Source organism: Numenius arquata, unplaced genomic scaffold (genome assembly GCF_964106895.1).
Source record: "Numenius arquata unplaced genomic scaffold, bNumArq3.hap1.1 HAP1_SCAFFOLD_1184, whole genome shotgun sequence".
Lineage (NCBI taxonomy): Eukaryota > Metazoa > Chordata > Aves > Charadriiformes > Scolopacidae > Numenius > Numenius arquata.
Genome location: NW_027414279.1, coordinates 1 through 14,240, shown reverse-complemented (window position 1 = coordinate 14,240; position 14,240 = coordinate 1). Strand labels below are relative to the sequence as shown.

At 62.0% G+C, this 14,240-nt stretch overlaps 2 protein-coding genes across 3 annotated transcripts; both read right to left on the bottom strand.

Moving 5' to 3' along the window:
• Positions 1-995: 995 nt before the first annotated feature.
• Positions 996-6,318, bottom strand: LOC141477890 (solute carrier family 22 member 6-A-like). Of its 2 annotated transcripts, XM_074167063.1 has the most exons (11): positions 6,224-6,318; positions 5,137-5,794; positions 4,544-4,647; positions 4,284-4,438; positions 3,598-3,766; positions 3,390-3,513; positions 3,192-3,307; positions 2,668-2,882; positions 1,926-2,034; positions 1,613-1,816; positions 996-1,077 (listed from the first exon to the last, which is right to left on the bottom strand). In XM_074167063.1, the coding sequence occupies exons 1-11, from the start codon at positions 6,262-6,264 to the stop codon at positions 996-998; spliced, it is 1,977 nt and encodes a 658-aa protein (XP_074023164.1). In that variant the 5' UTR covers positions 6,265-6,318. The 2 variants fall into 2 exon arrangements, with proteins under 2 accessions (XP_074023164.1, XP_074023163.1); XM_074167062.1 differs by lacking the exon at positions 6,224-6,318 and having other exon boundaries at positions 5,137-5,793.
• Positions 6,319-9,739: 3,421 nt separating this feature from the next.
• DRAP1 (DR1 associated protein 1) lies at positions 9,740-13,842 on the bottom strand. The gene is made up of 7 exons (XM_074167067.1): positions 13,801-13,842; positions 13,077-13,149; positions 12,382-12,475; positions 11,825-11,944; positions 11,060-11,150; positions 10,434-10,516; positions 9,740-9,857 (listed from the first exon to the last, which is right to left on the bottom strand). Exons 1-7 carry the CDS (start codon positions 13,840-13,842, stop codon positions 9,740-9,742), a joined length of 621 nt encoding a protein of 206 aa, XP_074023168.1.
• Positions 13,843-14,240: the final 398 nt, after the last annotated feature.

Here is a 14,240-nt window from a genome sequence, read left to right as displayed (position 1 = left end):
GGTGGAAAGGGGACCAAAAGGTGCTGACGGAGGTGGCCCTGCTTGGGTCAGCACATTCTCCACCGGGGGGTTAATTTTTGATGGGGTTGGACCAAGGAGGGGGTTGATGGGGCCAAGGAACACATCGGCAACAGGAGCAAGGGCCAGGATGGCCTCGGGGGGGGCGGAAATCGGGGAAGGGGCATCATGGCGGCAGCCCCATGGGCTGCTGGGAGGGGGCTGGGGTGGGATTTGGGAGCTCCTCACCCTTCCCCTTCTTCTCTGAGACTTGGGGGACCCCTCTACTGGGTGGGTTTGGTGTTGTTGGGTGTCATCTTGTTGGAGGTGACCTCCAACGTGATGTTCCTGGGTGCCATCTTATCGGTGGTGACCTCGGGGACAAGGTTATGAGGTGTCATCTTAGTGAAGGTGACATGCAGTGTGGTGTTCTTGGGCAAGACGTTATTGGAGGTGACCTTGGGGACAAGGTTATGAGTTATCATTGGAGGTGACCTCCAGCGTGGGCATTTTGAGGTGCCATCTTATTGGAGGTGACCCCAGGGACCAGGTTACGAGGCGTCATCTTATTGAAGGTGGCCTCCAAGGTGTTCTTAGGCAGCATCTTATTGGTGGTGACCTCAGGACAAGGTTATGAGGTGTCACCGTATTGGTGGTGACCTCCAATGTGGTGTTCTTGGGCACCATCTTTATGGAGGTGACCTCAGGGACACAGTTCTTAGGCATTGTCCTATCAGAGGTGACCTCAGATATGGTTATTGGGTGTCATCTTATTGGAGGTGACCTTGGGTTGGCTCAGACAACACCCCGAGACGTTGTCCCCACCAGGGCTGCTTTATTCCTCCAAGGACTTCCCCTGCCCCACACAGGGAGGTCACCAGCCATGGGGCAGGCAGCGAATTCATACCCATCCCCAGACAAGGCTGTGGGGACCCATGGGGGAGGGTGGTTGCCGGTGGCCGGGCATAGGATGCTGTCCCCCCGCACCCCATGGTCCTTCAGGCCTCCTTCCGTGGAGCCTTGTCCTGGGGCTGGAGGGGAATCTTCTCTTTGGGGTCATCCGTCTTCTTTTGCTTGGCCCTGGAGGGAGGAAGGTGAGGAGGAGGGTGGTCCCTCAGACATGGCAGGATGGGTGAGCCACCAGCAGGGTGGGAAGCAGCCTGCACCGTGTCCATCCATCTGTCCATCCGCTTATATCAGTGGTTCTTCTGCCAGTGCGCCCGTCCACTTGTCCCTCAGCACATCAACCTGTCCCTCCATCCAAAATCCCTTCATCTTTCAGTCCATCCATCCTTCATCCAATGATCATCCATCCTTCATCCAATGATCATTCATCCAACCATCCATCCACCATCCAATGATCATCCATCCATCTATCCAACCAACCATCCATCATCCAACAATCATCCATGCATCCATCCAACCATCATCCATCTAAAACCCCACCCCCTTTGTCCACCAACCCATCCCTCCATCCATCAGCATGTTCATCCAGTTCACCCAGTTCATCCAGTTCACCATCTCTCCATCCATTCACAAAATCCAGTCATTCATCTACCACTCCATCCATCCATCCATCCATCCACCCATCCCTTCTTTCCCCCCACGTTCCCACCTGCTCTCCACCTCCTCAATGGTGTCGGGCAATGGCTTGTTGAGGGTCTCTGGGAGGAAGCCGGCCACCACGGCTGCCACCACGGGGGCCACCCCATAGACAGCAGGGGGCAGGAAGGGGTAGTACTCATCCATCATCTTCACCAGCGGTGCCACGATGCCACCCACTCGGGCCATGGTGCTGCCAAAGCCCAGCCCGGTCTGCCTGCCGGCACCGTGGGGGGTCAACATGGAGCAGAGCCCACCCTGGGGGGTGTCACGGGTGGGTGACGGGGGACCTGCCCCACCGTGGGGTCACGGGGATGGGGTTTTACCTGATGGGAGTGGGGTAAAGCTCGGTGGTGTAGAGGAAGACGCAGTTGAAGGAGGCGGAGAGGCAGCCCTTGCCGATGACGGCCAGCGCCGTGCGCACCGTCTGCAGCTCTGGGGCAGAGAGAGGGACGGGGTGGACTCTGCTTTTGGGCAAGAGCCACCTCAGGGGTTGGGTGATGGTGGGAAGGAGAAAGAAGGGAGGACATAGGGATGGAGAGCTGGAGAAGTAATTGGATGGATGGATGGATGGATGGATGGATGGATGGATGGAGACATGGATGGAAAGATGGAGATGTGGATGGTTGGACATGTGGATGGATGGACACGTGGATGGACGGATGAAGACATGGATGGATGAAGACATGGATGGAGACATAGATGGTTGGAGATGTGGATGGATGGGTGGATTCTGAGATGGTGAGTCACCATCCCTGGTGATATTCAAAACCATCTGGACATAGTCTTGGGTGACCAGCTCTAGGTGGCCCTGCTTAAGCAGGAGGGTTGGGCCAGGTGACCTCCAGAGGTCCCTTCCAACCTCAACCATACTGTGGGTGAGTGAGGGTTGGATAGTTGGTTGGGTGGATGGATGGATGGAGAGATGAGAGCATGGATGGTGAGGTAGGTGAGATGGAGAAGGGATGGATGGGTGAAGACCAAAGCAGAGTTTTGTGATGGACTGGTGAGGACATGGGTGGCTGGACAGAGCAGTGCAGAAGACCCCCATCGCTCCATCACACCCACCTGTGGAGACAAAGATGTTGGCAATGATGACCAGCCCCGCCAAGAAGAGGGCCGCCATGAGTGACACCCGCCGGCCAATGTAGCTCATGGAGACGGTCACCACCACTTTGGCCGGGAAGTCAACGGCGCCGAAAATCACTTGGATGAGGTAAATGCTGACACCAAAGTTTTGCAGATCCATGGCCAGCCCGTAGTAGGAGAAGCTGATGGAGAACCTGGAGCGGGGCAGAGAGAGAGGCATGGACCTTGAGGTGGTGTGACCTCCCTGGGATGTCACCATCGCATGGGACAGGGCGGGGGTCTCAGGTGGAGGAGAAGAGGGCTTGGTACAGTTGGGTGTCTGGATCCCCTGATTGTCTGTCTAGATGTCCATCTTTCTATTCATCCATCTGTACATCTGACCAACCATCTGTCCATCTACCCTTCCATCCACCCGTCCACCCAACCATCCATCCATCCAACCATCTGTCCCTCCCTCCTCCTCCTCAGCCCCATTGGTCTTCTCCAGCCCAGCCCAGTCCCACCAGACGATGGAGAGGCAGAAGAAGATGTGGCGGATGACTGGGGTCCGGACCAGGTCGGAGATGGTGTAGGAGGACTTCAAACCAGCCAACTCCTCCTTCATGTTGGACTTCAGGATCTGGGAGAGGGGAGGAAATGGGAGAGGTTGGTGGGAGACAGGGGTGGGAGACCAAGACCTCCTCACCATGGGGCCACCATACCTCTACCGTGATCTTTTCCCCTTCTTCCTTCCTCTTGTTAATCCTGGCCACTCGCTGTAGGACCTTCACAGCCCTCTCGGCCCTCCCCGAGAGCACCAGCCAACGAGCGGATTCAGCCAACCACCTGTAGCCAACGAGGGGGAAACTGAGGCACGAAGAGAACCCCATGTGTCCCCATGGCCTTCCCCGAGGTATGCAAATGTCCTACCAGGAGTAGAGGAGGAAGATGAAGAAGGGCAGGGAGACAGTGAGCTGGAGCCAGCGCCAGTGGGGGACAGCGTAGGCCACGCCGGCCAGCAGGATCTGGCCCAGGGTGTACGCAAAGCCCGTGATGGCCACCATGATGGTGCGATAGGGTGTGGGGATCCACTCCACCACTGCAAGGGATCACGAGGACACGTCTGACTTGGTGTCCCACCCCTCCATGACCCTTCTTGTGAGTGTGGCCTCCCCATCATGTCCAGATGTGTCCACACCATATGGCCTCATCCATGGCCATGGTGATGTCCCCACCAGCAGCCATAGGGACATCTCCATCTCTGGGTGGGATTGTCCCCACCCAGAGCCACGTGGCCATCCTTATCACTGTCCCCACCCACGGCCACTGGGGACATCCACATCCATGGCCATGTCCTTCTCCATGGCCATGGTGATGTCTCTATCCGTGGCCGTTGGGACATCCCCAACCACAGCCACTGGGTTGTCCCCGTCCATGGCCACTGGGGACATCCACATTCATGGCCATGGTGATGTCCTTCTCCGTGGCCGTGCTCATGTCCCCACCCGTGGCCATTGGGACATCCCCAACCATGGCCATTAGGTTGTCCCCACCCATGGCCATGCCAACTGTCCCCACCCAGGTCCCCATGGTCATCCTCTTCCCTGTCCCCTCACCCAGGCAGGCAATGCTGAGGCCGAAGCCGGAGAGGGCCATGCCACTGGCAAAGCGGAAGATGCAGTAGGATGCGTAGTTGGGGGCGAAGGCCGTGCATGTCCCCATCACCCCCAGCTGCAGGTAGGACCACATCAACATGGCCTTGCGCCCAAACCTGCAACGGGGACACACTGGGTGCCACTGGGTGCCACTGGGTGATGGTCTGTCCAAGGCCCCATGGGGAAACTGAGACACGGGGAGGGGTCTCTGCTGCCTTTACCTGTCTGAGAGGCCCCCCAGGACCAGGGCACCCACCAGGACCCCGGCCATGTAGATGGACTGGGCCATCTGCCGGAGCTGCCGGTAGCTGCAGACGAGGTCCCACTGCGGGGATGAGGATGAGGTGAGGACAACCTGCCATCTCCTTCCACCCATCAGTCCCTCCTATTTTCTCCTGCGCATCCATCCATCTATTCCACCACCTTCATCCCGCATCATCCCCATAGCCCCATCTTCCCCATATGGGTCCATCTCCACGCCTTCATCCCCATAGAGCTCCATCTCCATCCCTCTGACCCTATATGACTCCATCTCCTCATTTCCATATGGTTCCATCTCCATCCATCCAACCCTATATGGTTCTATCTCCTCCTCTCCATCTCCATACGGTTCCATCTCCACCCCCTATCTCCATATGGTTCCATCTCCACCCCCTATCTCCATATGGTTCCATTTCCACCCTTCTATCTCCATACGGCTCCATCCCTCCATCCCTGTCACCACCTTGGACAAGTTGGCAGCCACATGGACACCGTGGTCATCTTCCCATCCTCCACCCCTCCCTACCTCTCCCTCCCCTATCCCCACACCCACCTCGGTGACGATGGTGGCCACGTAGATGCTGCGGTCGTAGTCCCAGCCATCGTGGCAGGGCTCGGTGGGCCAGGGGCCAGTGCTGCTGTTGGCGAGGGACGAGGCCACGTAGCGCCGGCAGGACCCCAGGGTGGCATCGGGAGGTCCCAGGGTGCCATTGGACCACCCCAGGGTAGCATCAGGTGGTCCCAGGGTGCCATTGGAGGACCCCAAGGTGGCATCAGGCTGGACATGGGTGCCATCAGGGGACCCCGGTGGGCCATCAAGTGTGACAGGGGTGGCATCAGGGATGTGGGTGCCATTGGAAGACCCCAGGTTGCCATCAGGGGACCTCAGGGTGGCACCAAGGGACCCCAAGATGCCATCAGGAGACCTCAGGATGGCATTGGAGGACCTCAAGGTGACATCAGAGGCTGCTGAGGTGCCATCAGGGGTGGATCCGGGTGGCCCTGGGGTGGCAGTGGGGACACTTGGGGTGGTACCAGGACCGGGGGTGACACTGGGGACATGGCAGCGGTGGGGGGGGACGGCAGCGGTGAAGTTCTGCAGCAGGTTGTGGCTGGCCATGAGCAGGATGGGCACCGCCAGCAGCGCCGTCTGCAGCACCTGGAAGCGTCCCAGCCCCCCGACCTGCTCCAGCACCGCCCCGAACGGCATCCTGGGACGTGGGGACACTGTCAGACACGGGGACACTGCTGGACACCAGGGTATGGGGAACGTCATCACTCATGCGGACACCACCACCCATGGGGACACCATCACCCGTTGGGATGCCATCAACCACAGGGACATGGTCACCCATGGGAACAGCGTTGGACGTGGGGACACCACTGGGCACCAGGGTACGGGGAACACCATCACTCATGGGGACATCGTCAATCATGGGGACACCATCACACACGGGGACACCATCACTCATGGGGACACTGCTGGACACAGGGATACCGGGGCATGGAGAACACCATCAGTCATGGGGACACCATCATTCATGGGGACACCATCACTCATGGGGACACCATCATTCATGGGGACACCACTGGACACCAGGGTATGGGGAACACCATCACTCAAAGGGACATCATTGGACACATGGAGAACACCACCACCTATGGGGACACCATCACTCATGGGGACACCATCACCTGTTGGGAGACTGCCATCCACAGGGACACCATCACCCACAGGGACACCATCAGAGGGGACGTTGCCACCCACAGGGACATGAGTGTTGTGTGGACACGGGTCAGACACCAGCAGGAGCGTGGAGGTGGGGACAGCAGGACACGGGGACGGGGGATACAGGGACAGGGACAAAGACATGGGGATGGGGACGTGGGGCAAACAGAGGACTGTGGTGGCACCCGTCAGACATGGGGAGGGGACACGGGGCCGGCACAAGGACAGGGACCATGGGGACACAGCAGGGAGACATGGTGACCACCGGGGAACGACTCAGACAGGGACAGTGTCATCACTTGCGTCACACGTCCCCAACCCTTCCTGATGTCCCCGTTCCCTCCCAGCGTGTCCCTGTTCCTGCTCCACCTCAGCCCAGCTCCCTGGGGACAGGGACATCCGGCCAGCTGTGACTCCCGTGTCCCCAAGGTGAAGGGTCCCTTCTTTGATGTCCCCGGCAGGTCCTGGCCCCGTGTCCCCTGGTCCTTGTGTCCCTTCTCCAACATCCCCATCCCCTCAATGTCCCAAACTCATCCCCATGTACCCTCTTCTGGTGTCCCCAATGTCCCCTGATCCCCAACCCTTCCTTGATGGTCCCAACTTGTCCTCGCTTCAATGTCCCCAACCCTCTCCCTCATGTCCCCAACCTGTTCCACGTCCCACCATGCTCCTTCTCAACATCACTTCCGGAAGATCCTCAACCTGTCCCCTCCACGATGTCCCCAACCCATGCCATGACCCTCCACGATGTCTCCAACCCCTCCCTGATGTCCCCAAGCCATCCCACGTCCCCACTGTGCCAGTGTCCCCAACCTGTCCCACTGTCCCCCTTCTGATGTCCCAAACCCATCCCAGGCCCCCTCCATGATGTCCCCGACCTGTCCCCAAGCCATCCCCATGTCCCCACCATGCCCCGCAATGTCCCCAAGTCCCCCTTCTGATGTCCCCAACCCATCCCATGTCCCCTCTGTGATGTCCCCAACCCCTCCATGATGTCCCCAACCCATCCCATGTCCCCTCTGTGATGTCCCCAACCCCTCTGTGATGTCCCCAACCCCTCCATGATGTCTCCAACCCATCCCCGTGTCCCCACCGTGCCCCACAATGTCCCCAACCTGTCCCACTGTCCCCCTTCTGATGTCCCCAACCCATCCCATGTCCCCTCTGTGATGTCCCCAACCCATCCCCGTGTCCCCACCATGCCCCTCAGTGTCCCCCCCCCCCCCCCCCCGCTGTCCGGTGGTACCTGGCCTCCTTGGGGTGACGTCCCTGTCCCCGGGGTCCCCCCGGCCGCTGGCCCCGTTATATAAGACGAAAAGCGGCTCTTTTGGTTAAAGTGTCACCGGGATTAGGCCGAGGGAGGGGGGAGGAGGCGGATTCCAGCGCCGCGGGCGCCCGGACGCCTGGGGCCACCGGACGCCTGGGTCCCCCCGCCCGCCGGCCCCACACGTGCCCGCAGGGACCTATAGAGTCCCTATAGGGGAGGTCCCCCTATAGATCACACACCCTCCCCCCGCCCCTCCCCCGGCTTAGGACCCCCCCCCAACCCACCTGCTGTCCCCCCCAAGTAACCCCTATAAGGCCCCAATGCTGCCCACAGGGGCCCTATAGATCCCCCGAGAGCCCCTATAGGTGCCCATAGCGGCCCTAAGGATCCCCTATAGCCCCTCTAAAACTTCCCAGGGGACCCTATAGACGGCCCATGAGTCCCCCACGAGCCCCTCCAAGGTCTCCTACTGGCCCCTATACATCCCTATAAACACCTATAGGTCTCTCCTGTGCTCCTACAAACAGACCCTTACAGCCTCCTATAAACCCCCCACAGACTCCTATAGATTCCCTACAGACCCCCCTATAGCCCCCTCTATATCCCCTGTGGCCCCCATACACCCCTTTAAATGCCCCATTTCTCCCCCATAGATCCCTTATAGCCCCCCTATGGACCCTTACAGATTCTTTACGGGTTTCTATAGACTCCTATAAACCATTCTATAGTCTCCTAGAGGCCCTATAAGCCTCCCTATGGCTCCTATAGCTCCCTATAAACCCCTTCTGGGCTCCTATAGATCCCCATAACGCCCCCTATGAGCTCCTATATATTCTGTACAGGCTCCTATAAACCTCCTTATGGGCTCCTGTAGGTGTCTTTACCCCTCAGGAGCTCCTATAGTCCCTATAACCCCCTCCAAAGGCTCCTATAGGCCTTATAAACCCCCCTAAAGGCCCCTATAAATTCCCCTATGGGCTCCTTTAAGTCCCTATAAGCCCTGCTACCCCCCCAATAGACACCTAGAGATCCTATAAGTCCTGGGTCATCCTATAGGTCTCTATAATCCCCTAAAGGCTCTTATAGTCCCCTATAAACTATCCTATGGGTTCCTTTAAGTCCCTATAACCTCCTCCCCGATAGACTCCTATAGATCCTATAAGTCCTAAGGGTTCCTATAAGTCTCTATAATCCCTCTATAGGCTCCTAAAGGCTCCTATAAGCCCCTATAAACTCTCCAATGGGCTCCTTTAAGTCCCTATAACCCCCCTAATAGTTTCCTATAGCTTCTATAAATCCTGGGGGATCCTATATGTCTCTATAATCCCTCTACAGGCCCCTCTGAAGGCTCCTATAGACCCTATAAACCCCCCAAAGGCCCCTATAAACTTTCCTGTGGGCTCCTTTAGGTCCCTATACCCCCCCCCCCCCCCAGACTCCTATAGATCCTCTAAGTCCTGGGGGATCTTATAGATCTCTATAATCCCTCTATAGGTCCTTATGGCTCCTATATAGAACCCTATAGGCTCCTATAGGCCTCTATAGGCCGCTCCCGCAGGGTCTTTGCTGCCCTCCAACGGCCGAGAAGGGAACCAGGCCTTCGGGGGGGGGGGGGACGGGGGACGGGACGGACACCCAGGAATTCGGGTGACCCCCAACACCCCCCCCCCCACCCCCCCCCAATAAGGGGGACCCAGGTGGTTTTGGGGGGTCCGGGGGGGGGGGGGGGGGGGGCACCCAGGCGTATGGAAACGGGAACTTTATTGAGCCGATACAAAACCTCCCGACTCGTTAAAAGCCACAAAGGGCCCCAAAACCATCCCCCTCCCCTCCCCCCCCAACTCCCAGCCCCCCGCCCCTCCCCCCCCCCCCCCCCCCCCAAAAAGGGGACCCAAGCATCCAGGAGAGGGGGGGACCCCCCCAGGCTGAGCTCCTTCCCCCCCCCCCCAAGAAAGGACACAACTCATCACACCAGTGCCCTCAACCCAGCGGGGCCGGGATGGTGGGGGGGGGACACTCCCAGTGCTCCAGTACCGCTCCCAGCCCCCAACTGGTCCGAGGCCCACTTCCCAGTAAGACCATACTGGGAAGCGACGCTAGCCCCAAATGGTTGAAATCCTGGATAAATGGGCAAAAAAACCAGGGGGTGGGGGTGGGGTGCTAGGAGTCGTAGTCTTCCTCTTCTTCCTCTTCCTCACGGGCGCGGGGGGGGCCGGGGGCTGGGGGGAGCCCCCCCGGGAGCGCTGGGGGTCCCAGCGGCGCGAAGGGCACCCCGGGGCTGCGGAGAGGGGTCAGTGGACCCAGGGTTTCGGGGAGAAGCCCCCCCCCCCCCCCCCGCAAGGGACCAGGCGTCCGGGGGGGGGGGACACACGCTGCTTCACACACCCCCCAAGCCCCCCCAGGCAGGGGACTCAGGCATCCAGGGGGCCACCCACCATCCCCCCCTAAAAATGCAAATTTTGGGGTGCTCTCCCCCCAACCCCAACCCTAAAGGGACCCAGGCATCTTGGTGCACCCCCACCCCCCCCAAAAAAGGGACCCAGGCATCTGGGGGGGGGGGACACAACACCCACCACCCCCTCTTAAAGATGCAAATTTTGGGGTGTTCTTCCCCCACCCCAACCCTAAACACATCCAGATATCCAGGTGCACCCCCCTCTCCCCTCCCCCCCCCCCAAAAAGGGACCCAGGTGCCTGGGGGGGGCACCCCCTTCTCCCCCCTTTAAAGACCAAGATTTTGGGGTGCTCTCACCCCCCACCCCCACCCTGAAGGGACCCAGGTATTGGGGTGCACCCCCTCCCTCCCCCAACCCTCCCCAAAAAAAGGGACCCAGGCGTTTGGGGGGGCTGGTACCTGGCAAAGTTGAGGGGGGGTCGGGCCGGGGGGGGCTGCGGCGTCTCCTCCTCCCCGTCGCTGTCACTGTCCTCGGGATCCTCCTGGGAGGGGACACGATGACAGCGAAAGGACTCGGGCGTCTGGGACCCCCCCCAACTCCAGCAAGACCCTCCCACCCCCTCCCCCACCTCCAATGGGACCCCAATTCCAACCCCCCAGGGAAATGAGGCATCTGAGTGCCCCCCCCCCCCCCCCCCCCCCAACCCCCCAGGAATCCCCCACCCTCAAGGGACCCAGGTGTCCGAGCACCCCTTTACCTCCAGGGGAACCCCCCCCGACCCAGAGGACCCAGGCATCCAGGTGCCCCCCCAAACCCCCCAGAGGACACCCCCCCCCCCCCCCCCATTCCAGGGGACCCAGGAATCCGGCTGCCCCCCTCCCCACCTCCAACGGACACCCCCCCCCCCAGGGCACCCCCCTACCCTTAAGGGACCCCCGGTATCCAGCCCAAATGAGGGAACCCAGGCGTCCGGATACCCTCCTACCTCCAAGGGGACACCCCCTCTCTCCCCCCCCCCCTCCCCCCCCCAAAAAAGGGGACCCAGGTGTCTGGATGCTGCCCCCCCCCCCCCCTTCCCCCCCACCTCCTGCTCCGAGTCCGTCCCCGACTGTTTGGGGTCCTTCCCCTTCGCCCCAGGACCCCCGTTCTTCCGGCCGGTGCCTGGGCGGCGACCCCTGGAACAGACCCCCCCCGACCCCCCCCCCCTTTATCAGGGGACCCAGGCGTCCGGGGAGGGGTCCCAGGCATCTGGGGGAGCCCCCATAACCCCAGCCCCCACCCCCGCCCCAACACCCCATTCACAGGGACTCAGGCATCCAGGTGACACCCCCCCGACCCCATATCCCTGTGGCACCCACATTGGGACCCCCAGGTGTCAGGGAGGGACCCAGGTGTTCGGGGAGGGGACCCCAGTATTTGGGGGGGACCCAGGCATCTGGAGAACCCCCCCCCAGGCCCCCTAACTCCATTCCCTGAAGACCCAGGCATCCGGGGGATCCCCCCTCCCGTATCCCGGTGGCACCCCGTTGGGACCCAACATGTCAGGGAGGGACCCAGGTGTTCGGGGAGGAGACCCCAGTATTTGGGGGGGACCCAGGCATCCAGGGGGGAACCCAGGTATTTGGGGAGGGGACCCCAGTATTTGGGAAGGACCAGGAATCCAGGGGGGAACCCAGGTATTTGGGGAGGGGACCCCAGTAATTGGGAGGGACCCAGGAATCCAGGGGGGAACCCAGGTATTTGGGGAGGGGACCCCAGTATTTGGGAGGGACCCAGGCATCCAGGGGGGAATCTGGGTGTTTGGGGAGGGGACCCCAGTATTTGGGGGGGACCCAGGCGTCCGGCCCACCTTCGGGGTCCCCTCTCGCCCTCGCCGTGGGGCTCCTCGCCGTCCCCCTGCATGTCGGGTACGGCGGCCACCAGATCCTTCAGGAAGTCGAATTGCTGCTCCAGCTCGATGCACTGTTTCCTGGAAAGTGGGCGGAGCCTCAACAGACCACGCCTATCGGCCACACCCATCCACAAGCCCCACCCCTCACTCCTAAGCCCCGCTCCAATTTTGTCTGTAAGTTTTGGGGGAGAAGTGGGGAAACTGAGGCAGGGAGCGCAAAGGTGACCCAGGCACCCTGGGGAACCCTTCTCCACCCCCAAAGGGGACCCAGGTATCTGGGGGGACCCTTCCTGACACCCCAGGGGACCCTTCCTCACTCCCAAAGGGAACCCAGGTGTCCGGGGGCACCCTTTCCAAGGGGACCCAGGCATCTGGGGGTGCCTTCCCCACCCCCAAAGGGACCCTGACCCCCAGGGGAGCTTTCCCCACTTCCGCAATGGGGACCCAGGCATCCTGGGGGACCCTTTTGCACCCCCCGCAAAGGGGATCCAGGCATCCGGGTGGGGGTTACTCACAGGTGGGAGGTGGTCATGGTCTTGGCGTTACGGGACTGGGTGACGTGACAGGCCTTTCGCAGCAGTGACTCCAGGAAAAGCTCCAGAGCCCGGGCTGAGCCGCTAAGGACCCCCACGGACCCAGGCATCTGGGCCCCTCCCCCAGCCCCGGGGGAGCCCAACCCCCACCAAATCCCCCCCACTCCATGGGACCCAGGGCTACCTAATGGCCAGGGGGGGGACCCAGGTGGCCAGGGTAGGGGGGGAACCTGTGGGAACCCAGGTGTTGGTGGCGTGGGGACCCAGGCAAGTGGGGTGGGGGGGGACCCTGGGGGCACCAGGTGTCTGAGACTGGGGTAGGCCCAGGGGGGACCCAGGCATCCAGGGGAATGGGACCCTGAGGGGACCCAAGTGTCTGGTCCCAGGAGGAAACCCAGGGGGACCCAGGAGTCTGGGGTGGGGGGGACCCCAGAGGGACCCAGGGGGACCCAGGTGTTGGGGGGGAGGGACCCTGAGGGGACCCAGGTGTCTGGGGACAGGGGGACCCAGGAATCTGGGGTGGGGGGGACCCCAGAGGGACCCAGAGGGACCCAGGTGTCGGGGGGGAGGGACCCTGAGGGGACCCAGGTGTCTGGGGACAGGGGGAAACCAAGGGGGACCCAGGAATCTGGGGTGTGGGGGGACCCTGGGGGGGACCCAGGTGCCCGGGAGGATACAGATGATGACGGGGACAGCAGCCGCCACCTTCCCGATCTCCTCGTCCGTTTGCATGATCTTCTTAATCCGCGCCTACAGGGGGAAAAGGGAAACTGAGGCACGGCCACGCCCCCGCGAAAGCCACGCCCACTTTGCAACCCCCCAGCCCCAAACCGAGGCCACGCCCCCCCCCCCCCCCCCCTTTGCTCCATCTTCTCACCTGGGCCTGGAAAGGAGGGAGGGACAATACACCCTCCCCCTGCACAGGCCACACCCACTCGACTAAGCCCCACCCCTCAAACCACGCCCCCTCCCCCCTGAGGCCACACCCCCACCTCCACCCTCTCACCTGAGCCTGGAAAGAGCCCGCCCTCACAGGCCACGCCCACTCGTTCAGGCCACGCCCCAAAACGAGGCCAAACCCCCTCAAGCTCCAACACCCCCCTCCCGCCGTGGCCACACCCCCACCTGGGCCCGGTAAATGGGAGGGGAGTGAGCCCCTCCCCCCTGTATAGACCACGCCCACTCCCACAAAGCCCGCCCTTCCTCGAAGCCACGCCCTTGCACAGACGAGACACCCCCCCCTCCAACCCTCGACCCCTCAGGCTCCACCCCCAAGGAGCCCCTCCCCTCCCTAAGCCACGCCCCTCCCCAGCACCACGGGACCGCCCACCCCTCCCCGTTGCCATGGTGATGCCAGGCCCCCGCCCCGCGCCGGGCCCGGCCCCGGCCTTCTCCGCTGACCGGCGGGAACCGTGCGTTGTATTTCTTCTTCTTGCTCGGCATCGCCCCGGCCCGGTTCGGCCCCGCTGGATCCCGCTCGGGCCCGGCCCTGGCCCCGCTGGGCCGCTTCCCGCCGCCTCCCGGCACCGGCTCCTGTCCCGCTCCGCTCCGCCGCGGCCTGCCGCCGGCCCGCACCGCCCCTTCCGGGACGAAGCCACGCCTCTTCCGGCAGAAGGCCCGCCCCTCTCGCGCGGCGCTCGGTCACGCCTCCTCAGCCTTCCCCGGCCCCGCCTCCTGCTGAGCCACGCCTCCCCAGCCCAGACCACGCCCTATCCGCGCCGGCCACGCCTCCCCAGCCCAGACCACGCCTCCTCAGCCCAGACCACGCCTCCTCAGCCCAGACCACGCCTCTCTCCACGCCGGCCAAGCCTCCCCAGCCCAGACCACGCCTCCTCCACACC

Excerpts from the sequence above, each read along its gene's own strand:
- LOC141477890 (XM_074167063.1), bottom strand. The coding sequence starts at position 6,264 with ATGAGTGATGGTGTCCCCATAGGTGGTGGTGTTCTCCATGT. Across the intron at positions 4,439-4,543 it reads CTGGGGGGCCTCTCAGACAG|GTTTGGGCGCAAGGCCATGT; the intron begins GTAAAGGCAGCA and ends TCCCCGTTGCAG. Across the intron at positions 1,078-1,612 it reads ATTGAGGAGGTGGAGAGCAG|GGCCAAGCAAAAGAAGACGG; the intron begins GTGGGAACGTGG and ends TCCTCCCTCCAG.
- DRAP1 (XM_074167067.1), bottom strand. The coding sequence starts at position 13,842 with ATGCCGAGCAAGAAGAAGAAATACAACGCACGGTTCCCGCCG. Across the intron at positions 13,150-13,800 it reads ACAACGCACGGTTCCCGCCG|GCGCGGATTAAGAAGATCAT; the intron begins GTCAGCGGAGAA and ends TTCCCCCTGTAG. Across the intron at positions 12,476-13,076 it reads TGCTGTCCCCGTCATCATCT|CCCGGGCTCTGGAGCTTTTC; the intron begins GTATCCTCCCGG and ends TTAGCGGCTCAG.